The 25,311-nt window shown below is 38.0% G+C and overlaps 3 protein-coding genes across 4 annotated transcripts in view; 1 reads left to right on the top strand and 2 right to left on the bottom strand.

Moving 5' to 3' along the window:
- Window positions 1-746: 746 nt before the first annotated feature.
- On the bottom strand, window positions 747-12,866 carry LOC108675405. Of its 2 annotated transcripts, none has more exons than XM_047880609.1 (2): window positions 12,770-12,866; window positions 747-2,223 (listed from the first exon to the last, which is right to left on the bottom strand). In XM_047880609.1, the coding sequence occupies exons 1-2, from the start codon at window positions 12,848-12,850 to the stop codon at window positions 901-903; spliced, it is 1,404 nt and encodes a 467-aa protein (XP_047736565.1). In that variant the 5' UTR covers window positions 12,851-12,866; the 3' UTR covers window positions 747-900. The 2 variants fall into 2 exon arrangements, with proteins under 2 accessions (XP_047736565.1, XP_018018905.1); XM_018163416.2 differs by lacking the exon at window positions 12,770-12,866 and adding an exon at window positions 6,845-7,167.
- A 2,327-nt stretch (window positions 12,867-15,193) lies between these two features.
- Window positions 15,194-21,225, top strand: LOC108675385 (sarcosine dehydrogenase, mitochondrial). Its single transcript, XM_018163393.2, has 10 exons — window positions 15,194-15,711; window positions 15,950-16,113; window positions 16,841-16,988; window positions 17,233-17,627; window positions 17,997-18,159; window positions 18,341-18,627; window positions 18,748-18,942; window positions 19,304-19,504; window positions 19,772-20,099; window positions 20,231-21,225. Exons 1-10 carry the CDS (start codon window positions 15,312-15,314, stop codon window positions 20,800-20,802), a joined length of 2,853 nt encoding a protein of 950 aa, XP_018018882.1. The 5' UTR covers window positions 15,194-15,311; the 3' UTR covers window positions 20,803-21,225.
- Window positions 21,226-21,652: 427 nt separating this feature from the next.
- Window positions 21,653-25,311, bottom strand: part of LOC108675394 (serine/threonine-protein kinase PLK1) — a 71,650-nt gene continuing 67,991 nt past the window's right edge. Inside the window, exons 10-12 of the mRNA XM_018163405.2 lie at window positions 25,094-25,253; window positions 24,630-24,981; window positions 21,653-24,385 (exon numbers count right to left, since the gene is read on the bottom strand). Coding sequence (XP_018018894.1) covers window positions 24,170-24,385; window positions 24,630-24,981; window positions 25,094-25,253 — 728 coding nt within the window. The 3' untranslated portion in view covers window positions 21,653-24,169. The remainder of the gene's footprint in view (window positions 24,386-24,629; window positions 24,982-25,093; window positions 25,254-25,311) is intronic.

Below are 25,311 nucleotides of genomic sequence, written 5' to 3'. Positions count from 1 at the left end.
TGTCAAAGCTGAAATTAGTGAAATGAGAATTAATCTATCAATAAAACACAGTGGGAACTATAAATTGAGAGGAGAGCCACCGTGGTAGAAAAATATGCAGTGGAAAATGAAATATAGCAATGAGAAGATACTTACCAAATGAATAATTTTGATACTATAGAACTAATTTGAATCGTCCCCATCTTCAGTCTTCTAAACAAACCTCGAACAAGAGGTCGCATGGTTCAAAAAATTCAAGAGGACAAATGGTTCAAGTTCTGAGCTACGATTATAAAAGTTCTACTTTACACCATTGCATCGAAAATTTAGTTGAACTTCATTTTGCCGATAGATTGGAAGAAATACAATGATAGTGCCAGGAAGGATGACCAATTCTGATGACAAAATTGTGAAAATCGTAGCAGCAAATTGCAGTTCACGAATTCATCATGTAGAGCAGTGGTTCCCAAAGTGGGTGAAATCGCCCCTCTGGGGGCGGTGGAAAGATCTTTGGGGGCCTCTGGAAAGATCTGTGTTTAACCTTTCTCTTTCAAAATTGCAGCATAGGTACTAGATATCAAGAAAGAGGCATTTGTTTTTATTTGTGTCTGTCAGCGGGGGTGGGGGGGCGCTAGAGATTCACTGGGGAGCCAAGGGGGGCGCCAGCCTGAAAAAGTTTGGGAGCCACTGAGGTAGAGAATACTATGATCAAAGTATTTGATATTATATTAATCAGGTATCAAGGGAAGTTATTCAAGTTTAAATATAAATAGAACTCTTACTCTTCAGACCGTTTTTCATGACGATATGTTGAATTTGATTAGCGTTTTCTTCATTTATAAATTCTAGGTGAACTTGCAATGTAAGCAAACTATTGACATAGGCACTAAAATGGACATCATGAGCTTCTCCAACAAAATTTCATTCAAGCCTAGGATCACTTGCTACAAAGTCGACATCAACTTGTTCTAGAGGGATCACAAGTGAATGGTTTTCCTTACTCTTATTCAACGGCCGGCCATGGAACAGAGGCCTTCCCTGATGATCAACGGAGTCTACGCCTCTGCCCGAAGACTGAGCTGGCAAAGACAGACGACACAATTTCCATCTTTTTCTCGCAACAGTCTTGAGCTCTAAACTGCCACTTGATACGTCAGTTTGGCTCTCTATATTGGCTGCTTCAAGGCAAGGTGGTGGCAATTGTCTCGACTGCTCCTTGTCCATATTCATTTCAGTTTGTGAAGCTTGAGAAAAACTGGGAAATGATGAGGTCTGAGTAGATTTTTCAACGAATCTTTTCCTTCGAACTTGAATCCACTTATTGCAAGTATCTGGTCTGGCTTGTATACCAAGACTTATGGTTTCAGGTAGCACTTGACAAGCAATATCCTTGTGCAGCAACACTTCTTTGGTTTCCTTGTTAGTTGTCTGAAAACGAGATTTTTTATAAAATTTGCCATTAGTGGCTAAAAAATCTTCAACAGCTTTTCTATCATCCTCTCTCAATAATACTACCGGGTATTGAGCTTTGAAAGGTGTGTTAAATGATGTAATTTGTGTCTCCAGTCCTCCATTCTCAGATGTAGATTTCAGTTTTGAGATACATGGGGTTTCTGATGATGATGCAGTAATAATAGGAGATAAAATTTGATCGAGGGAAGGAGCAGGATTAGAGGGAGCTAAAGGGATGCAAGACGAATCTTTAGGAGATGATACAGCAGATGGCGGGACAGAGAAGGGATGATCTTCATCCTCCCCACAGGGAGTACAATCAAGTATATTCGAACTGTCGTTAACACTCTCTACTTTCAAGTGCTGACTGCAACTACGAGTATCATTTCCATGCACAGAATTCCTTTCCAGCACCTGATTTATGCTTGTATTTATAGAGTTTGCACTTGAATGGCTTAGTTTTTGTTTCTTTGAGGATGGATCTCCGCAATGGTGTTGAGATTTGTGTACTGCAGCACTATCAGCAAAGTCACAACCGAGTTCAAATTCACGTGGAAGGTCAGCCAAGTTGTGGGAATGTTTGTGTTCATTTATTGGTATAGATTGTTTTGCATCTTTTAGGTTAGGGTGAACTCCACACTCAGATTGGAAGGCTGTGAGATAAGCAAAGGATTTCTGGTCCAAGCTGGCAGGAAGGCGGCCATGAAGCAGCTCCAGAGCACCGAGTAGAACCCACTTGTGCCAAGGTGATGTGGCGCTCAGAGCAGCCCTCAACACCACACTCGTGATTATCTGAAAATGATCAAAACTTGAGATGACAAACACAAAACTGCTTGGAAAAAATTAGCATTAAAAGATTCCAGTCAAAGAATTCATACTTAAAAATTTTTTATGAAGCACACATCCACATTTATTAGGATCTTCCAAGCAAAAGGACACTAAGTCTTAGTCTGGCAATTTCTTTAAAACCCTACTGTTTATTTAGTATTTAAAACCCTACTGTATGCAAAATTTAGAAGCTCTGTGGTAAGTATGAGTCGTAAGTTTCCAAACCTTCATGCATTAAAAGGAGAAATTGCATTCGATGAGAATTTTTTGTTTTTCCCCATGGTCACTACACTCAGAACATTTGATATACAGTAATGCAAGATTAAACATGTAAACATTAAGGATAACTAACTTCCATGGCATTCAAGATCATCAATTTGTTAAGTGACTGATAGGTAAGCCGTATCATTTGAAAGTATTGCTGTAATGTGGTATTTTGAAAAATTAAGGATACATTTTGGTGTCCAAGCAATAGCATTATAAAATACTCATAGTTTAGTTAAGGAGAATTGCAGGGGGTGATGTACCTAGAGTATAATGGGAATATGATTAACAATAATAGAGGAATGATAATGTAGATTCAAACACCAAAAGAGGGACAAGGCAGGCCTTTTTAGATGCAGACTTCAAGTCAGCATGTGGTGACTGGTCAGTCAAATGGATAGTTAGTATCCAGAAGAATCATGCGAGATAAAGATAACCATAATAAAGATAACCATAACCCAACATAATTAATTTAATGATCATTTGGTTAGAGCACCCTTATTTTTTAATGAAAATTTCACAAGTGAGAAGGTTATGGATGACCCTTTCTATTTGCAATTAAAGTCAAGGATCAACCAACATGGTCAACTGGAACTGTCATTTCAATTTTAGAAGAGGAGCATTGCTGGTGGTGATCAAACCAGGGTCACCTCACTTTTGACAACTCACCTAGCAAGCCACTCTTCCAAGCATGCAGTAAAGAATAACTTTACTACACCACTTTTAGAACAAGATATCTCAAAGTATTTGCACGTTAGAAAAACATACTTGATCAAATGCATGAAAAGATCTGCAAACATTGCATTGTGAGCATAGAAAGTGAACATAATTCCTGAGCCCTCATGAGATCACTGGACAAAAAAAAAACATATCATAACATTTTTATTGATTTACTGTTGACTGTTTCATAGATGTACCATAAAACCAATAGACCAATGACAGGGTGACTTGGATAATTTTTAGTGCTTAATTTCTGTGATACAAATGGTCACATGGTAAATTTATAAATAATATCTCTTTATTGCATTTTTTGGCTATCTTGTGGTACTTCAGGAGGAGCCATCAATACAATATTTATAATGCAAGAACTTATTTAGTATTTCTTTCTTTCTTTTTTTAAATTTGTTAAAATTGTCCAAGTCACCCCATCAATGGTCAAAGACCTCCCATTTTATGGTAGAAAATTTGTAGATGTTTTATAAAAAATTGAGATAGGTGCATATTAGAATTACAATTATTTTAATGGGCATGGATAAAAGTACAACATGGCAAGACTAATCTCACTAAATTTAAATTAGACCTCCAGAAAGCCTTTTCTGCAGGGGCAGGGGCCCAGTGGTTAAAAGTTCAGAGTACCAGGATTGGCGCAGAGAGGCACGGGTTCTATACCAGCTCTGTGCGCCAGTTTCTGGTCAGAATCGGCAAGGAGGCCGGGCGGTTAAGCAAAGCACAATTGTAGCAGTGAGTTGCGAGATCAAGCCCGCAAAATGCTGCGACTGTTCTGCGATGTTCAGAATCGGCGACAGTCCTACAGCCTAAAAAACTCTGAAACCGCTATTATTATTATTATTATTAATGTCCTTAAATGCTTCAAATTGTTTATTATTGTGATTTGTATGGAATATTGTGCACATGTTATTTGACTCAGAGTGCTTAAAAGGCTCCATATTTCAAAATTTGTTCAATTTTATAGGTTTCATAATATTCCTCATCAGAGAGATGAGCTATGATATTTTCATAGAGATGAGCTATGCTATTCATACCAATGCACAATAATTCTGGAAAAGGTGATTGTTATATTCAATATCTATCAGGCCAAGTGACTTTGCTTCATATATTACAGGCTATAAAGAAAGGCACAAACAGATCCAGGACACCAAACTAATTGCCTCAAAGATGCAAAGGTTAACAGTGTGTTAAACTTGCATCTAATCCTTGTGGTCATATCAGATGTCAATTAAACATCTTCATAGATAGTGATTTATGATCCAGAAGCCCAATGGTAAATGATTAATATGTATTATAGCATTTTATTGTGTATAGTCAAATGGGGTAAGACAGGATCCCAGCCTTCATGGGGTAAGAAAGGACCAGCCCATGGCATGCATTCTAATTGCACTGAATTCAATTTGACAAAAGAATATGTTAGAGCAATCATTGTCTATCATTTCAGTGCTTGTTTCAACCCTCTTCTGCAAATAATAAATTGTTAGCTAATTTTTAAAGAAAACCTCTGTAAAGAAGGGTCACAAAATAGTTAACCCTATTTGGGAAATAAGCTCTGTCTAATGACAAAAAAATTTTTGGCCAGGTTTGTGGATGTAGGCAGGTAACCTCTCAAATGATAAGCAACTTTTGAGACATACTAGGCATTTCTATCAGCTACCATCACTGCCTGACATGTATTCTAAAATGGGGTAAAAAAGGACCGGACATGGGGTAAGACGGGACCACTAAATGATCCTGTTTTGCCCCCACAAGTGGTACTATCTTACCCCACAAATGGTCCTGTATTACCCCACAAATGGTCATCTCTTACCCTACAGTTTATCAAAAACAGTTTTGTGCAGTACATGGAGTATTTTGGTAAAAATTTCTATCTTTTGCTCAAACTTCATTATAACTTGTTAGCTGTTTTAATTAGAGAAATTTAGTGCACTACATATTTTAAATTGCATCAAAGGGATGGAGAAAATAGGGATGTCTCTTCCCATTAATGAGCTGCAGAACTATGTGCAACATTGGCTGGGGGAAAAGTCATTGTGTGAAACATAAAAAATAATTATGATCACAACTCTGTGAGAGGGCATGAGCTATGTTTGATGAAGTGCACCACANCGGTATCAGATTTGTACTTTTATTAAAAACTTTGTAGTTTGTAACATAAGAATTACCTGTTGGTCCTGTCTTACCCCAGCCTGGTCCCATCTTACCCAAATGGGGTAACCCGGGTAAGATGGGACCAGCACACTTTTTTCAATCTATTCAGAAAACTATGTTGGATGCAAAATGTCTGAGTTGTAGCTTATAAGCCCATTGCATGAATACACCTTGTGATAGGTTTAGGGTTTTTTTTAGTTATTCATGGTATAGATGCTACAGGCTTGTTAGTGATTTTGGTCCTGTCTTACCCCATCTGACTATATGCTGTTGCTAACACTGATAAAAACAAATACAAAGGGAAAGGGTGTTGATCCATTGTTTCGCCGAACCAATCACAGGTTGAAAGCATCCCTATCAACCAATCACAGCTTGAAAGCATTCTCATCAACCAATCACCGCTTGAAAGCATCCTCATCAACCAATCACAGCTAGAAAGCAGATAACATTACAATTACATTAACCAATCACAGCTGGAAAGCTGAATGGGGCTAAAATCACAATCCCATCAACCAATCACAGCTGGAATTCTGGAAAGGGATAGGATATGTAAATAATTGACTGAAAGTGTAAGGTTCCTGGCCTTTCCAAGCTTTCAGGTCCTGCTTTCCAATATGCTATGTGTACTGGTTAATTTAATATCCCTCTAGAATTCCACACTGGTGGTAGACTGGTAGGGTTGGTATTTCGATACGTTTTCTTATATTGACATGAGAATATATTACCTATACAGAATTCCACACTGAATTTTGTTTGTGAATATGATTGAACTTGCAAGTTGCAACTGAGCATGGATGCAATTCATGGTCAAAACTCAGAATCAAGATGGCTTGATGGCAACTTGAAGACACCAATATCTAAATTTATTAGCCATCTTAATAACTTCACTCCAGGAATTAGGTATTCAATATCTATCATGCTTGTCAACTACTCAATCAAAAAATATCTGCCAAGATCATAGAAGTTTCAATTGCAGGTCTTCTGATCCAATAATATACATAATAAAAGAATCTATTCATTCTTTACCTCTCACTAAATTCAACCTTTGTTGTAACTTGTACCATTCACTTCATAATTTGATGCCAGTCCAGTGAGTCCACAACTAGCCTAGGCTACACAGTACACAGTGACCGACTGTCCGACTGGCCGTTATGAATAGATTATAATTATAATGACCTAATTTGTGGCATGAAATTCCCCAGAGTGATTAGGAGCTTTAGGGCAATTAATTTTCAAAAATAACATGTACAGATTGTACACTAAAAATCACTGGGGACATGTACACTTGAAAATCACTAGGGAGTAGGTACATATCAGCCGCATAATCAGCGCGAGTTAAACAGACCAGCCAGCGGGAAACAACAACTTACCGTAACCGAACCAAGAAATGTGTAATTGACTAATATTAATATATGAACAGTCTCGGTACCAATCTACTTACAAATGATATTTCAGATTCACGTACTCCTTCAGGCAAAGAGAGATGAGGAATCTTCTGCCCTTTGAGTGTTCCGGGAGTCATTATGATACGGAGTTCACGCAATAAATTTCAATATGGCCATACCACGCGAACTGTTGCCATCGAGTTATGATAAGCCATGTAGAAGAGGAAAGTTGTTTAGCAGTTAATCCATTATATATTACTGGTGCAATGAATAGACTTATTCCCAAAATGACACAGATAATAAAAAAAAACTTTTCATATATTGACCCAAGTTCCCCGACTGGAAGATAAGCGGGCCACGCCAACGAAAACGTCGACCAAAACGAAAACGTTTCAGGAATCAGGATTTCCAGTAGTTGTACCAGCAAACTATGACTTATACGGTTAGAAAGTAAGTCAGAAAAGCTAGCGCTTTACACTTTTATTTAAACAAGAAATGCAAAGAACAAAATCGCTATTAAAATAATAATGGCAACGATTGCTGGAAAGATAATTGTTCGAAAAAATTAGGGCTACGTTAAGTGTGATGGTTAGAAACGAAATTACTCGAGCGAAAGGAAAGGTACTCGAGCACGATTACCGGAGCTTCTTCTTCTTTTCAAGGTGTCCACGCTGGGTGGACTGAAAGCCACAGGACAGCCGCAAGGGTGACCGTTGGGCCTGAGAGCTTATGTTATGTTGGACTTCTTGGTAAGGAAAGCTGGCCTCTAATGTGCCTCACGACCTACTCTGCCTTACACTCGTAAACAAAAATCTGAATAAATTTTGATCGGTAAAAACTCGGCAATGATAGAAATTTTATGATAATTTACTAGGATAAAAAGGTGGAGCAGCTGCAATTATAACTGAGCCGGCATTTGACGCATATAGAAATATCCAAAACGATTTCTCCTTCATGAAATTGCCAGCTAAAAATCAAGGGCGCTTTTTTAATGAACGTCAGTCCTCATCACGTCATCAACTTAATTCATATTCGTCATACAATGTGTGTGCAATAGTTTCAAATTGAGCGACAAAGTTAAACTTGCTGAGAGAAGCCTGGTTCCGTCTCAGTTATATTTAGAATTCAATGAAACGTGAGAAGCAAATGAATTACTGACATCAAGTTTTAAATTCATCTCCACATTCGTCGTGTCGACGATTACAAGTTTTTCAAGACAAAGATTTTCTGAACACTGGAAAATGGACCATTGAAGTGATGTGCCAAGATGCTCCGGCAAAGTTGCATCTGAAAAATCCGTTTGATCCACAAAATGAAAGGTTAAAAGGACATTACAATAAAGTTTCTTGAGATGCATCTCAATTGAAATATGAATTCTGCACCGTTCCCGATTCATCATAAGGTTGTTAGTTCATATTTTCGCTGATTATTTGGTGCAATGTTTGGGCGAGATTCCTATGCGCGTCTTCATACACATCGAATAAAATTCCTTGAAATGCGAAAATATAAAAAATGGTGAATGCCTCTGTCATATTTAGAAGCTTGCGTGCTTCATGTCGTAATTCCACTTCGCCAATTTCCTTCTCTTGAAGCGACGGATAAAATAATTCAAGAAAAATAGCCTCTCAATGGCCTCACATGAGGTAGGGCTAAGACTGCATTTTTATGAAAAAACTTGCATTTCTTCCAGCGTGTTAGTATTAATTATTGATGTTATTTTTTCAATGCCTGGGTCTCACCATGACAATACAAGTGATAAGTCTGCAGTGCTTGCTTCACAATACATTCCCAGCATCGTGAAAGCGACCAGTTAGTATTTACTTTTATTCGTCCATATGCTATGCTCTTGATTATAAAATTTATCGAATTTACGAAGTTGATATCATGAATACAGCACATCGTCTAGCCATGGAAATCAACATGACTTTATTATTGCCTGAATTGCTGTGGATTTTTTAACATCAAGGCATTTGAAATCGCCTTGATAACTTCTGATACTGAGCATGATCAAGGTACTTGAAATTGTCAGAACCTAAGAAAGGCGTTTTCATTGAAAGGCAAGAAGCAAATCATTCCTTTATTAACAAAATCACGGTAAATTTACATGAACGAGACACCACGCAGTGGCTGAAAGACTGACGTTGTCGTGCACTGACACCGCGCACGCTTTGTGTGCATCCCGGTCCAGTATTGAAATGCTCATTAGTGGTGAAATGGTGAGCTTGCATGTAATAAGTCGCGCTGCGTTGTAAGTTTTACAGTTGATAAAGATTTTATCAATCAGGCTAGAAAAGTAACCTACATTCCAATATTTCGTATTGTAGTCTTGCAAGTTGAACTAAATGGGGAACCTCAAATCAAACATATTCAAGACTAATGCCCAGGTAGGAGAAAATAAATTTGAACAAATAAATTATTTAAGTCAACAAATTTTAAACCAGAGTATGTAATAGTGAAACGTCTCACACACTATATGAGTAAATCATACGGATAAAAATGATACTAGATGATGGCACCAAAAACAAAAATCCGACTGCCGATTCAATTAATTTGAATAACAGGTTTTATGGGAGCTACAGTTAATTCCTTCTAACAGTTCACAATACATATACATCCAACGAAAAAGCCTAGCAAAACCTAAAAGTTAATTTTCATGCATGCCAGTATACCATTTGACTACACGACGTTGTGGAAAAGATGCTATACATCATTTGACGACATAATTCGCCTTATCACAAAAGCTAAAAATGCCTGCGAACTGATCTACCGAGAAATAACTGCCTGCCGTTAATATCCACGGTAAAATGACTCTCCACACTCGCCGGCTGTCGCTCCACAGACCGTACTTACATCTATGGTCTTTTCAATCGCTATTCGATTCGGCGATCAACGACAAAGCTGCGTAACAAAATAATAAGATTACCTTTGTTTCGCCATCTCTGAATTACAACTTGACAATACAGTGAGGAACGAAACTTTAACTCTAACAATTGCTATCTCAAGACGATTAACCTAAGAAGACATAGATGATCGAAAGAAGCGTTCAGACGCTGCTTTTTATGTAAGCGCCACAGACATTAATCTGCTACTTGCACCGTCCACAAGCTCAAAATAATTCAATGCTCATTTTTACAGTTGCATGTGGTTCGATGAAAAGAGAAATAGGGAGATGTTAGAAAAGTTTCATTTAATGACGAAGCAATTGAGCTATGTACAACTGAGATCAACATGGTTAAACACTTATCAAAAGCAGGGGTGATTATCAACACAAGCATTCAGGAATCCATCCCGTAGTACGATTGTGCACGAACAAATTCTCAACTATTCAAAGAAGAATCAATCAGGACTTGCACTTATTAATCAAGCAGCTGTACAACAAAAATAATGCAATAGAGATCACAGGGTCGTATAAGTGGGCAAACATCAGAAGCGTTGCGTGGCAAGGCCACAATCATGGGCAAAAATTGGCACTAATTCTGACCATCGACAGGGACGGAACAGCTGCCTACATCGTCATCACTGATGTTTATCTATCGTTATCGGTGAGACTTCAATACGAGTTGCTTATAATAATTTACCTCTGGACATCCTCCATCCACACACAATGAAATTAATGACGGTACTGCTACTATTCTACGCAAAAAACATAGCCACTGTTGAGCATCAATACATTGTTCCGCTTCATCTCGCGTGCGTATAATGGCTGTATATGATATAAGATATATCCTCATTGTTGAATGAACACTTCCGAAACGTCATATGAACATGACGAGAAGATTGATTGACTCGATCAACTATTTCGTTGTTGCCGCAAATTGTTAACATTAAGAACTATCATTTAAGACATCTCACGTATTCAGACAAGAACCCAGACTCACAGATGAGCGTATTTTTCTAAACAGATCGGAAGACAGGAAGTGGGAAGTTATCGCAAGGTTATCTTAGAACTACAAATAATTCAGTAGTCCAGGACACACAGGACACCAAACTAATTGCCTCAAAGATGCAAAGGTTAACAGTGTGTTAAACTTGCATCTAATCCTTGTGGTCATATCAGATGTCAATTAAACATCTTCATAGATAGTGATTTATGATCCAGAAGCCCAATGGTAAATGATTGACATGAATTATAACATGTTATTGTGTATGATGTTGCTAACACTGATCAAAATAAATACAAATAACAATCCAAAGGGTGTTGATCCATTGTTTGTGAATGTGATTGAACTTGTAACTGAGCAGGGATGCAATTCATGGTCAAGAATTAAGATGGCTTGATGGAAACTTGAAGACACCAATATCTAATTTTATTTGCCATCTTAATAACTTCACTTCAGTATTTATTCAATATCTATCATGCTGGTAAAACTACTCAATCAAAAAATATCTGCCAAGATCATAGAAGTTTCAATTGCAGGTCTTCTGATCCAATAATATACATAATAAAAGAATCTATTCATTCTTTACCTCTCACTAAATTCAACCTTTGTTGTAACTTGTACCATTCACTTCATAATTTGATGCCAGTCCAGTGAGTCCACAACTAGCCTAGGCTACACAGTACACAGTGACCGACTGTCCGACTGGCCGTTATGAATAGATTATAATTATAATGACTTAATTTGCAGCATGAAATTCCCTAGAGTGAAAAGGACAATTAATTTTTAAAAATAACAATGTACAATAAAAATCCCTGGTAGTCACTGCAAATTGGTGTCGCAAAGACACCACCATGGTGCCATTACTGCAATACCATACTAAATTATAAAAAAATCTTTCAGGATAGGTATTGAAAAAAAGAATAGGCCATTAATTGCAATTTGCATTGTCCAGGAATGACCTATGCCAACAAGTGAGCAACAACCATCTATCACAAATTCAAGTTACCACTTACCACAATTATATTTAAAAAAGTAACTTTAATTAAAAGATTCTAGCTTGGATAGGCTAATCCATGAACCATGATTGAAGCTCACTTCTTTTTTTTTTTGTCTCCATTGATGTTATTGTTGCTTGTTGTTGACTTGGTGGGTTGAAGTTAAATGATCTCAAGTTATAACTTAAGGCCTATAGGCTATAAATGATCTCAATCATCTCATACCTGTGATCTCAATGATCTCATACCTGTTTAATGATCTCGTATATATACCTGTAGGCTGTATCTGTATGCCACACAAGAAACAAACAATCTTAGAATCTGGCGAGTTTTCAAAATTCATTACCATTTACCACTATATGTAAGTTATACTGAGTAGTGACTAGTGAGTAGGCTAGGTATAAGGTTAATTTGCCACAAAAATTATATCATCAGCCTTCAGTAAAAACAATCTAGGTACCTAGTTAAACCACATAACATATCCACATGTTTAAAAACTCCAAGCTCAAAATATTTTTGATGTTATTATGTGTTAATCAAACCACACAATACAATACACTGAATACAGTTGAATACACATTGAGTAGTTTTGACTTCTGACAGTATTAGAGTAATTTTATTGAAATGGGGCAGGTGGCAACTTAGGTATATAAATTATCATTAGCTATTATGTCATTTAATTTACAGTACCTAGGCATTTACTTGGTAAGACAAGACAATGAATTTACTTAATTTAAAAATAACAACAGTAACATTTGAAATAATTAATTCATCTAAATATTAAATTGGCAGTTAGAAGTTCATACATGAATTCATTTCCAATTATGAATTATCTAGGCTAATTTACATCTATATTTTTTTGGCAAATTAGCTTTGTATGGACTGGACAGTACAATCAATGGAACCCCTTTCTATATGTCATATAGTAATGATATACGAGTTCCTAACTTCCTAGATCTGCAAGAGTTAAACAGACCAGCCAAGCTGAGGCAGCGGGAAACAACAATTTACCGTAACTGAACCAACAATTAACAAATGTATAATTGACTAATCAATTGTAATATATACTTCAAAATTGTACTAGTTTCAGCACAAATCTACTTACAAATGATATCTCAGATTCACGAACTCCTTCAGGCAAATAGAGATGGGGAATTTTCTGCCCATTAATTGTCCCTGCAGTCATTATGATACGGAGTTCACAAAATAACTTTCAATATGGCATAACACGCGAACTGTTGCCATCGAGTTTTGGTAAGCCATGTAGAAGAGGAAAGTTGTTTAGCAGTTGTTCCATTATATATTACTGGTGCAATGAATGTATTTATATCCAAAATGATGCAGATAATAAGAAAACTTTTCACATATTGACCCACGTTCCTCAATTGGAAGATACGTGTGCCACATCAACGAAAACTTCGACCAAAAATATACATTTTATGATTTTCAGTTGCAATGGACCTATTTCTTGAACGCCGACACTTCTATTCTATTCTAATAGCAAACTATGACTTAAAAGGTTAGAAAGAAAGTAAGAAAAGTTATCGCTTTACTCTTCCATTTAACAAGAAATGCAAGGAACAAAATCGCTATTAAAATTAAAAGTGCTACGAACGCTGGAAATATAATTGTTCTAAAAACTAGAACTACGTTAAGTGTGATGGTTTGAAACGAAATTCCTGCACTCGTGCACGTTTACCGGAGCGTTATGGCACTAATGGACGTGTGCAACCTTCAGGGTCTTCATATGAGAGAAGCAGAAGCTCTGACTGAGCCTGAGGCTCAGTCAGCTGTTGTACGTCAGTCAAGCACGTACTAACTGGCGATTGGTGTTGTGGTAAAGCTGTGGTGAGGAAGAGATGAATCGCAACATAAACGTAGTATACTCAAACAAACATGATTTACAACTCTATAATTTTGCTTCCGATTAGAAAATTTTACTTGTGGTAAAGCAATTTTACATGCAGTTAAATTTTTTTTTGTGTTAGTTAATTATATTTATTTTCGTTATGCTTAAGTTAAACTTAGAAATACCGTGACAAATTCAGTAATATTTCAATCAAAGAGTGCTCTAGGATTACGAATGGATGTTTTACTTGTTGAGTGCCTACTTTGTATAGCTTTACTAATTGAAATACTGCAAACTGTTTGTTGTTGTGTACTAATCGTTGTGCTATCTTCTAACAATGCAGCAGTGCCTATGAACATTGATTCTTTAACATATTTTTAATTCTGACATTTCATGCAAATTCTTTCGAAAACTGATGCAGCTTATAAATGTTTTTTGTTAGAAATACATCCAAAACTGTACTAATAGTAGTAAATATCAAATTACTTCGATCACGAAGCTTGCATGCGACCACTCGGATCTGTGGTGACCTTGAGTTTTAAAGTTGAACGAAACCTGAAGGAATCGCAGCAGTTGCTGTGCTCACTGCTCCTCGTGTGGCATCGACCTCTACAGTCTACACTAAGAGAATTTGTATGATATTAACTTTAATTGCACTCTCGTAATTATTCATTTGTGATTTTATAAATTTTTTTCTTATTATTATCCAAACATTGAGTTATTGCTTCCTTGCACTTTAACAATCAGTCTTCAAACAAAGGAAGTGTAATGTTAGAACTTTTGGACCGAGTTCTAGGTAACTTAATTTTTCTATGAAAAAGAATCAACTAGTGAGTGGTGTTAAATTGTATTACTTTTTTCTTAAGTGTCCTTTAAAATTGTCTGACTGGGAAGCGGAAGTGGGTTGGGGGTTTGGGTTTTTCTTGTTGCATAAAAAGTCAATATTGTACTTTACATGTCCTTATTGGTGTTTTAAAAAAAAATTCTCGTGTACTACCGAACAAACTACTATACAAAAAGTAATAATAGAACTACATTAATTGCAATAATAGTAAATTGGTAGCAAATAAACAATTCGTTAGACTAGTGCGATACTTTTTCCCGCATCAATTAAAACTTGTTAATGAGTTCTGTTTAACCTCGAGGACTCAAATTCGACCAGGGATTTCTTTGTTCTCATTAAATGAAAAATTTCATACCATCTATCAAATTCCTAAGAATGAAATTTCTTTCATTGGAAAACAACTCGCATGTGGTGCTGGTTGGATCAGGATATATCTGGTTTCTAACGCAATCAAAAGGGGATGGTTACATAGATGGTACACGGTACATCTAATTCATATCTAATCAATGATAAGATTAGCTTGTATTCTTTCCTTGAAAGGATCTGTTACCATGGGTGAGATGATACTGGAGCTCCCTGCGGCTTCCCTGCTCTTTGGCTTGTGAATAATTTAGTCTGAATGTAGAGCTGTTCCACGCTGCAACTCCTGCAGATAATCATTAGTTGCCGACTGAGACTGTTATGGATTTGTATTCGCGTTCCAAATAAGTGAATGATTTCTCTTCTTTATCGGAAAGACATAGCTATCGTTTTACAATTTATGATTATTGAAGATTTTTGTTGTTGTCTATTGGAGTGAAATTATATATAATTAATTTAATGGAACTGTTATAATTCTTGATATTTTCTTCTAGCTAGTAAACAAATTAGTCTTTAAACAGCAGTTATGTGGATATGCTACTTCTAGATTTTTTATGGTTATTTTGAAATATTGGAGAACTTCAAATTAGAACGATGAGTTTCCTATGCCTCTCAAACAGGCAGCTAACGTGCTCAGTGAAGGGCACTCTGAGATTATCAGCACACAGTTCATCACTGCAACCATTGATTAATTCCCCGGGAGGACCATTCCCTTGTTTCCAGTCAAAAAACTTCTACACCAACGCGACAGCTAGTGGTTCTTACGAGTTATTGTCAACAAAAAGAGGCCCTCTGTTGTCATTTAGAAGAGGAACTAAGAAAGCCACGAATTTGGACGCATCTGGCAAGCCTTTATTTGATGAAACGCCAGCGCCGGCTTCAGCAGACGTTGTAGTGATCGGCGGCGGCTCTCTGGGATGCAGCGCGCTGTACCATCTCGCAAAACTTGGCGTCACAAACTCTGTACTTGTTGAGGCTAATAAACTTACCGCTGGTGAGACCTCGTTCCTAAGACTTTGTTTTCTGATCATGCATTAGGATATTTATCTAAAAGAATGAAATGTATATCTATACGGTTACGTTGTCGATGTGTCGTAAACTGTCCACTGTATGTTATCCATTTTTAACGACCAACGTGTCAAGTGCATGGAATTGCTGTATAATTTTTCATCATCATTCAAAGAACCGTATTCTCTCATCAATTTTGATAAGTCATTAACAAGTTTGTTCAGGAACGACATGGCACACCGCGGGCCTCATCTGGGATCTCCGACCAACGGACACAGAGACCGAAATTCTGAATCGTACTTTAAGTGTTATCAAAGGCTTAGAGGAGGAAACAGGCGTAAACCCTGGATGGATCAACAATGGAGGCCTCTTTGTTGCGACTAATAAGGTACGACATCAAGTCCTTCACAGTATTAAATTGTGATATTATTAAGGCAGTGGCCTTTCTCGAGGCGTTTGTTTTCACCGCCCCTGTTTGTTGTTGATTTGTATTCTACGACACACCTGAGACTGGGTATACGACTGCTGTGAATAATAATACGTATAAACTATATTTTCTGAGCATAATGTTTATTATAAATGTATCAAAGGCAGTACACTGAGAATGGGTATGCGGCCAACTTCTTTGCCCATGATTAATACGTATAGGCTTATTTGTAGTCACTGTTCGATTTCGTTATAATGAAGCGCCCGCAGTCCTTTTATAAGCATAACTCCTCCGCCCCCACTGAGGGCTCGTGCCCTCACGGGAAATAAACTGTCAACTTTGCTCCTGGGACCTCAGAGTGAATGCACTGGGAATGCTAACTCGTTGTTTATAACATTGGATAAATGTAGCCTCAGCGTCTATGCTTATCCATCTTTGGCACTTATAAAATTAAAAAGCGTGATTTTTTTTTACAAAAAACTAGATCCAAGCCCAGTTTCAGAATAGAACATCATAACGGCAACTGTACATTCTCATTGATATTGCAAAGGCTGCAAAAATATGCTACGAGCCAGGTGAAATTGGAGCTCTTGCTGCAGGTCGTAAGGGAAAATTATAGTTTATGTCATTTATGTATGCTGACTGCAAGTGCCAGTGCACAATTTACTAAATAACATTTATTTTTCAGCAACGATTTGACGACTTGAAACGCACTGCGACACTCGGCCGGGCTTTAGGGATTGAGTGTTTTCTTCTTGACCAAAAGGAAACTAAGAAGCTTTACCCTTTAATGAACGTTGATGACATATACGGCACATTATTTTCTCCTGGTTGCGGTATGTACTAGTAATATGATAAAAATTTTAGATTGACTGTTAATTTATCTTCAAACAAACAATTTTTTATTGAAGGAGACCTGAAAGGAAATGTTCTACTGATTGAAACGTAAAAATATTTAATCAATTGAATCACAAATAGCTTAGAAAACTCATATTTATCTCAAACCTAAAATATACGTCGAAACTAAAGTTAGTGCTTGGTAATCAAAAAGTTAGTATTCAAAATATGTTCTATTTGTAGGCACCGTGGATCCTGCTGGCCTATGCGACGCTTTGACCAGAGTGCCGAAAAAATTAGGAGCGAAAGTCTTGGAGAACTGTCACTTCATGGACATCAAAACCACAACCGCATTGATGGGCGGTAAAAAAGTTACCGAAGTGAAAACGTCGAGAGGAGTAATTAAGACCAACTGTATAATCAATGCAACGGGTGTGTGGGCAAACAGTGTTGCCTCGAAAGTAGACCTGAAGCTGCCTTTAGTGCCCATGAAGCACGCCTACGTCGTTACGGAAAAAATTCCTGGTATTCAGAACATGCCTAATGTTCGTGACTACGACTCGTCTACTTATCTGAGGTTGCAAGGTGATGCTCTCTCCATAGGGGGATACGAGGCCAACCCTAAAATTATTGAAAAGGTAATGTCTATGCCGTTCTTCGATCCTTATGAAGTTCTGCGAAATTCATCGTTATGGCAGAGATTGTGCTGTCATTGACCAATGCTACATGATTGTTTAAGAATAGTTCAAGACCATTGTGCATACAATCGATCAAACATTATTTGAAAATGAATCATCGGTTCAGTAAAATTTGCCACATTAATCTGATATAAATAATAAAATAAATAAATAATAAATAAAATAATAAAATAAATTTTATAAATATTTATAAAATTGATATAAATAATAAATGATACAATGTTCCCATCATTTGTTGAAATTTCTCCAACCGTTCTCTCCATTTGTATATTTGCATTTTGTTTCATGTCAATTTTTTTCTTTATACAGATTGACATTAACTTTGCGTTCGGTTTGTATGACTTGGATTATGAGGTGTTCAATCCTTTGATGCAAGGCCACATCAAGAGGATCCCAGTTCTGGAAAATACGGGTGTAAAATCCACTGTTTGTGGACCAGAATCATTTACTCCGGACCACAAACCTATAATGGGTGAGTTAATTCCACAGATAATTTTTTACCAGATTAAAGTCTTTTAAATACCTTCCAGATCACCTTTTAAGTGCATCAAGGCAGAATTTGACACCGCTAACAAATGTTGACCATAAAAGTATACATAATATAAAGGTTGATGTAACAAGGCTGATCTTTCATAAAATATCAACGTGTGCAGGAGAAGACCCGATGGTCGAAGGGTTCTTCCACTGCTGCGGTTTCAACAGCGCCGGGATGATGCTCGGCAGCGGGTGTGGCGAGCAGATCGCAAAGTGGGTAGTGAATGGACGACCGGAATTCGACATGTTTCCTTATGACGTCAGAAGGTACCATGCGCCGCTATGTGGAGACAAAAGATGGGTCAGAGAGCGCTCCCATGAAGCTTATGCCAAGAACTACAGCATCGTCTTCCCTCACGACGAACCTCTCGCTGGAAGAGGAAAGCGCAAGTCACCTCTTCATGCTGTGAGTCGATCGATCATTGTTGCACGATACATTAAAATTAGTTATGGTCCGTAATTATCGTTCACACATATGACCACTTGGTGTACCAGGATTTCACAAATTATTTGCTTGATTTTCCAGGTTTTGGAAGAGGCCGGATGTGTTTTCCAAGAGCGACACGGCTGGGAGAGGCCTGGCTGGTTCAACGTAGAACCAACTCCTGTGCAGAAGTATGATTGGTATGGTTCATACGGTACACCCGTTAACAAAGACCAAAGATACGTCAAAGCTCTGGAGCAAGAGTACTCCTTCGATTTCCCTGTTCATCACGACCTAGTGAGTAATCTCATATATACTGCAAAACTTGTTAAGTTGTTCGATATAGTACAAGTGACCGTCAGTGTTAAGATCAATTGATTGCTGAAATCGCAAATCAACCTAGAATTCTAAATCAACATTTTGAACTGATGGTGTAGCTGGTCTCCAATACATTTTCATGGAAAATAAGGTAATTGTTTTGCAATTTCCTTTGCTTTGAATTCTGAATAGTTGAAGCTCTCTTTCACTAATAGCCGTCATTAAAATTTGACAACTTTCAAAATGAAATTTGAACGATGTACTCCCAAAATGTTTGTCCTTGTCTACTCATTTAATAAATGATTTCAATAGCACACACAACATTTTTATCTGTGACCAGATCAATGCAGAATGTCTCGCGTGTCGAACGGGAGTTGTTGGGTTTGACATGTCGTATTTCGGCAAATTCTATCTCACCGGGCCTGACGCTACCAAAGCAGCGGACCACCTCTTCTCAGCCGACGTGAGGCGGCCGGAAGGCTCCACCGTCTATACTTGTATGCTTAACAAGAACGGCGGCATCGAGGCTGATCTTACAGTCGTGAGTAACACAATATCTAGAACATATTAGGGGGTTTGAAGTCTCCCTTGGGTATTTTGTAGGCTGGGAACAAGTTTTTTTGTAGTTTAATAAAAAGTTTTTTTAAAAAAACTGTTGAGTTACTCGGGGCTGGAAGGCTAGTAATAACTGCTTTGAACGCCACGAGTGCTTTAAAATATACAAGAAGAATGCTGTCGTGAGCCCTTCATGTATCTTTCCAAGCTTGTGGCTAGTGCGAGATCAGAGAAGTCCATTCGTACATTTCAGAGCGTCGCTCAAGGCGGGAAAGGCTCGCCTTGTGATCCCAGTTACAACGGCGTTGGCTATTACCTTGCAGTCGGCGGTGCGGCTGCAACTCAAAACTACGCCCACATAGTCAAGGAAATTCGTAACAACAACTGGAAAGTTTCCCTTATCAACCACACTGAAGATATGACAGTCTTTTCTATTCAGGGACCCAAAAGTAGAAGTTTGCTCAGCAGCCTGACGTCTGCTGACCTCAGCAACGAATATTTTCCCTTCAGCTCCCACCGAATCATTGAAGTAGCTGGTCATAAAGTGCGTGCTCTACGCGTATCATTCGTCGGGGAATTAGGTGAGTTTATAGTTTGGCTTTGATCTGCTTCTATGATAATTACAGCTGATAATCGTATTTTGTTCTGTTTGTCACTTTAGTTGGCAGCATAAAAAAATTCGCTCTTACAGTTGCTTCCTAATTTCTAATAGGTTGGGAACTTCATGTCCCGAAAACCTCCGCCGTACCGGTGTACATGGCTGTCAAAAAAGCTGGAGAGGCTTTTGGCTTCAGAAATGCAGGCTACAGGGCCATGGATTCGCTGTCGTGTGAGAAAGGCTACAGGCTTTGGCACAGCGACATCCGTCCCGACGACACACCTTTGGAAGCTGGACTCACCTTCACTTGCAAGCTGAAAACTGACATTCCCTTCCTTGGTCGAAGAGCTCTGGAGCAGCAGAAAATACAGGGAATTACGAAGAAATTAGTTACGTTTATCTTGGATGACCCTAAAATCCCCCTGTGGGGTCAAGAAGCTATAAAAAGGGACGGACGTTACGTAGGAACCGTACGGCGAGCCGAGTTCGGTGTAGCTCTCGGGACGTCCATAGCTTGCGGGTACGTCAGCAAGCTGGACGGCAGCGTGGTAGACAAAGATTTTCTGACCACTGGAAAATGGACCATTGAAGTGATGTGCCAAGATACTCCAGCAAAGTTGCATTTGAAAAATCCGTTTGATCCACAAAATGAAAGGTTAAAAGGACATTACAATACAGTTTCTTGAGATGCATCACAATAGAGATATGAATTCTGCACCGTTCCCAATTTATCATCAGGTAGTTAGTTCATATTCTCGCTGATTGTTTGGTTCAATGTTTGGGCAAGATTCTTATGCGGGTCTCCATGCATATCGAATAAAATTCCCTGAAATGCGAAAATATAAAAAATGTTGAATGCATCGGTCATATTTAGAAGCTTGCGTGCTTCATGTCGTAATTCCACTTTGCCAATTTCCTTTTCTCGAAGTGACGGATAAAATAATTCAAGAAAAATAGCCTCTCAATGGCCTCACATGAGGTAGTGCTAAGACTGCATTTTTATGGAAAAACTTGCATTTCTTCCAGCGTGTTAGTATTAATTATTGTACTGTTATTGTTTCAATGCCTAATCTGGGTTTCTCCATGACAATACAAGTGTTAAGTCTGCAGTGCTTGCTTCACAATACATTCCCAGCATCGTGAAAGCGACCAGATCGTATTTACTTTTATTCGTCCATATGTTATGCTCTTGATTATAAAAGTTGACGAATTTTCGAAGTCGATATCATGAATACAGCACATCGTGTAGCCCTAGAAATCAACACGACTTTATTATTGCCTGCATTGCTGCAAATTTTTTAACATCAAGGCATTTAAAATCGCCTTGGAAACTTCTGATACCGAGCATGATCAAGGCACTTGAAATTGTCAGAACCTAAGAAAGGCGTTTTCATTGAAAGGCAAGAAGCAAATCATTCCTTTATTAACAAAATCACGGTAAATTTACATGAACGAGACACCACGCAGTGGCTGAAAGACTGACGTTGTCGTGCACTGACACCGCGCACGCTTTGTGTGCAGCCCGGTCCNACAGATGAGCGTATTTTTCTAAACAGATCGGAAGACAGGAAGTGGGAAGTTATCGCAAGGTTATCTTAGAACTACAAATAATTCAGTAGTCCAGGACACCTGACGCTATTACTGCGTTAGACGGTCGAACACTTATCCCTGTGGCATATTTGGATCACATTCAAAAGTTGCTCAAGAGAAAAGTTGTGGTAATGAATACGGTAATTTATGAAAAAATGGGCAACCAAAAATTAAGATTCGACTGTTTTAACTAAGTAAATCATCAATCAGAACAATTTTAGCCAGAAAAACATTCATACTTAGTCAGATGGCCTTTGCGACAATCGCGGTTCGGTAAATCTGAAAATACCATCACTGAACTAAAATCTGACTTTAGTCGAACATTCTTGTATGCTCAATGAAGATTGCATTATTGGTTTTCAATAGATACACATTAAAATTAAAATTAGGGTATGGTTACGAAACAATTAGTTCGTCCAAAATACATTGGACACGAAAATTCATGACATTTTCTCCGAATGGTTGAGCTTAGGAAGAGCAAATTTTAATACAAAATTTGAGCGCATAAGAAGAAAGTTTCAAGCACAACACAACACAGAACAGAAGCAAGACCAACAAATGCCATTAACACCAACACTGTACATACTAACATAACAACTTCATTAACATAAGGATAATATTCAGAGGACAGGTAAGAGGTAAGAGGTAACAGCAAGGAAGATAAACGAAGAATTACAAAGTCCTTCACAAGAATTAGTGAGAAATCACGAAAAGACAGAGAAATGTACAACATACACATAAATTTCATACATGATAATTAGCTAATAATAAAGGAAGGGAGCAGTGAAAAATGTGGTAAATAAACCTAACTTAGGAAAAAGGAATATTGACTTCATTGCTAATGGCAGTCTCCTGTTAATTAAGACACAAACCCATAAATACTGACAATAAATACAAGGAAGAGCTCAAAGAAATAGATGGCAGTGAAGTATTGACATACTTTAGACGATGCTTCTCATTAAGCACACATTATCAAGTATAGTTCACGGCTGCAGCTCTAAGCGCTGCTAGCATATTGCGTGATGCCATGCAGTTGACACGGCCAAATCAACAAACTCTTACGGGAAGCTAGAAATCTTTTCAATGTTTTGTCTCGGTTGGTAAAGCGTTGTCCACACTATAAATCATAGAGAAAACCCTCGGACTAAATTAATGAGCAGTTGAGTTCTTTTATGCGCCGCTAACAATCTCATGATGCTGTAATAAATAAATCCTGCTGGATTGTGAAATTGAATAACGGAATTACCAATTAAAGAATTCACACATCATTGGCGTTCAGGTGCAAATCATTTTCCACGAGTGTCGATCGGTAGTGCAACCATGAAAAATTCAATCACCATTCTCAATAGTTAGGCACCATTGAAACAATTTAGGGTTCTCTAGCGTGCATAAATATTATGCCAACCGTAAAGCTGCTTCAAGATGAGAAAGTTTAGCTCAAGATATTTGAATCTAGGAAATAGTTTCAATTGAAGCAGGCCACCTTGAAAAGCTGATACTCGTGGGGAAGTAATTGTAACACGAGATGGTAGGGTACAATAAATCTTGTTTGAATAGCGACCAATCAATTCAATATTTTACGATCTACTATACCCTGTCGGTATTAAGTTGATACGAAACAGAAATACCAGTAAACTACAGGTAAATCTCACACTAATTGGCACACTAACTATCTAAACCTAATTCAACATATGAACTGACCAATTCCTATCATCATCACACTAGAGAGAATTCAAGATCTTAAGTTATACATTATTGAGATGTTTTATTGTGAAGGAGTACGATTGAAGTTAGGTATATTGCTTATAAGAACAAATATCGTCAAGTTCGAGAGAGAGAATCACGTTTCTTTCACTCAGGTTCAACGTAAATTCTGTCCATTGAGCAACAATTTTTTATCACACTTCCAGAGCAACCTCTCATCAAAAAGAAAAGCAATATTCCGTAATTCAAATAGAAGCAATTTCCGTGATGAGAACAAAATGTGAGAAAGCTTGATTCGCGTCATAAAACTCAATAACATTGATTTTATTTTGACATTGCAAACTCATCAGTAGCTCTTTGGCCTCGGTATCTCCGGGGAATTGACTTCAGAGCGATGTGATAACTCAAGCGTTCGAGAGTGTCATAAGCAAACAAACTCACTCTCCGCGCTCAGCAAACAATGTTAGCCACATTTTATTTAATATTCAAATCATTACTCTGACGTTGACAAATAAATATAATTTATTGAACCGCTCCATTGTTTAATCAACACACTATATCAACATTAATAAGAAATGTTGTAAAACTTCAATAAACATCTCGCATATTGAATAATTTCATGTCTAGTGGTTTTTCTACACGTTAATAAACTAATCCAATGAATAAACACAAACTAAGTGATGATGCGTAGTTTAAATCCGTTAGATAACTTCATGAATTCGATTTAGACGAGCAAATAATGGAATAATATTGCATGAACTACACTTCTTCGCCATCGAGCTCAGCGTATTGTCTGAGGCAGCTGAGGGCGTACACGAGTCGCTCTCTGATGGCCGCGTCACAGCCGGCGCTGGCGATGTCAGCGAGGCGGTACGCGCAGCTCTGGCGATCAGCGTTGATGTAGAGCAGACACGCGTCTTCGTCGCAGCGTTCGCCGCTGACAACGATCTTCGTGTGGTCTTTGAAGAAGTTTATCTGCAATAAATGTATCCTTGTGTTACCGAATTTTTTTCATGCGATAAGATTTTATATCCGTCATTATTTTAAAAAATTTCAAACTAATAGCCAATTTTTCAACATGACTCATTCGAAATAATTTCACGAATCTCTGGACTAAATGGGCAACAAATATAAACAGTAATGTAATTAGGAAATTGTATTGAGACCCGTGATAGAATGAAAAGTACAGGAAATGCTGATAATACTGCAAAAATCTTACCTGAAACGTGCCGTTGCTGAGCTGCATGATGATACTCTTAGGCGTTCTGTCCCAGCGCCTGATGTGAGGAATGACTTGAGAGGACGCGTTCTTGCACGCACCACCAGTAGTACCACTACCACCGCTGCCGGTGCTGCTAGTGCTACTGGTGCTGCTGTTAGCACTGCTATTGCTACTACTGCTCCGGTTAGGGGTGTGAGGTGGTGGAGTTTTATCCCCAGCACCTGTAAGGTTCTCATCCATGTAGGTGGCGAAGTAACGCAACAGTTGGTAGCGTTCCTGTAGCCAGGCAGGACATGCTGACGCTGCCACTGCCGTCAAGCGACCGCTGCAGTCGTGATATTCTACGCGGCTGCAGGACAAATCAAATTAGCATTACAATGAAGAAATCTTCGGACACATTTTAATTAATTATACAATAGTGAATAATGATGCAGGAGAAATTAATGTTCGACGTTATTTACCACTTATCGCCGCTGATGTTTATTCTCGTGAGGTCATTGAAGAAAACACCGACGGAATTGTCAGAGAGCTGGTATCCGAAGCCGTATTTATTGCTGTAGTCGATCCATTTAGAGATGAAAAGCGGCGTGTGTGATTGGTGGATCAAGTTACCAGTCACGCCTGGAGAATGAAAGTCAAAAATTAATCCCTCACATTAAAGAATATCATGGCCGAAAAC

Source organism: Hyalella azteca, unplaced genomic scaffold (assembly GCF_000764305.2).
Source record: "Hyalella azteca isolate HAZT.00-mixed unplaced genomic scaffold, Hazt_2.0.2 contig5706, whole genome shotgun sequence".
Classification (NCBI taxonomy): domain Eukaryota; kingdom Metazoa; phylum Arthropoda; class Malacostraca; order Amphipoda; family Hyalellidae; genus Hyalella; species Hyalella azteca.
This window is presented reverse-complemented; position numbering and strand designations above follow the sequence as displayed.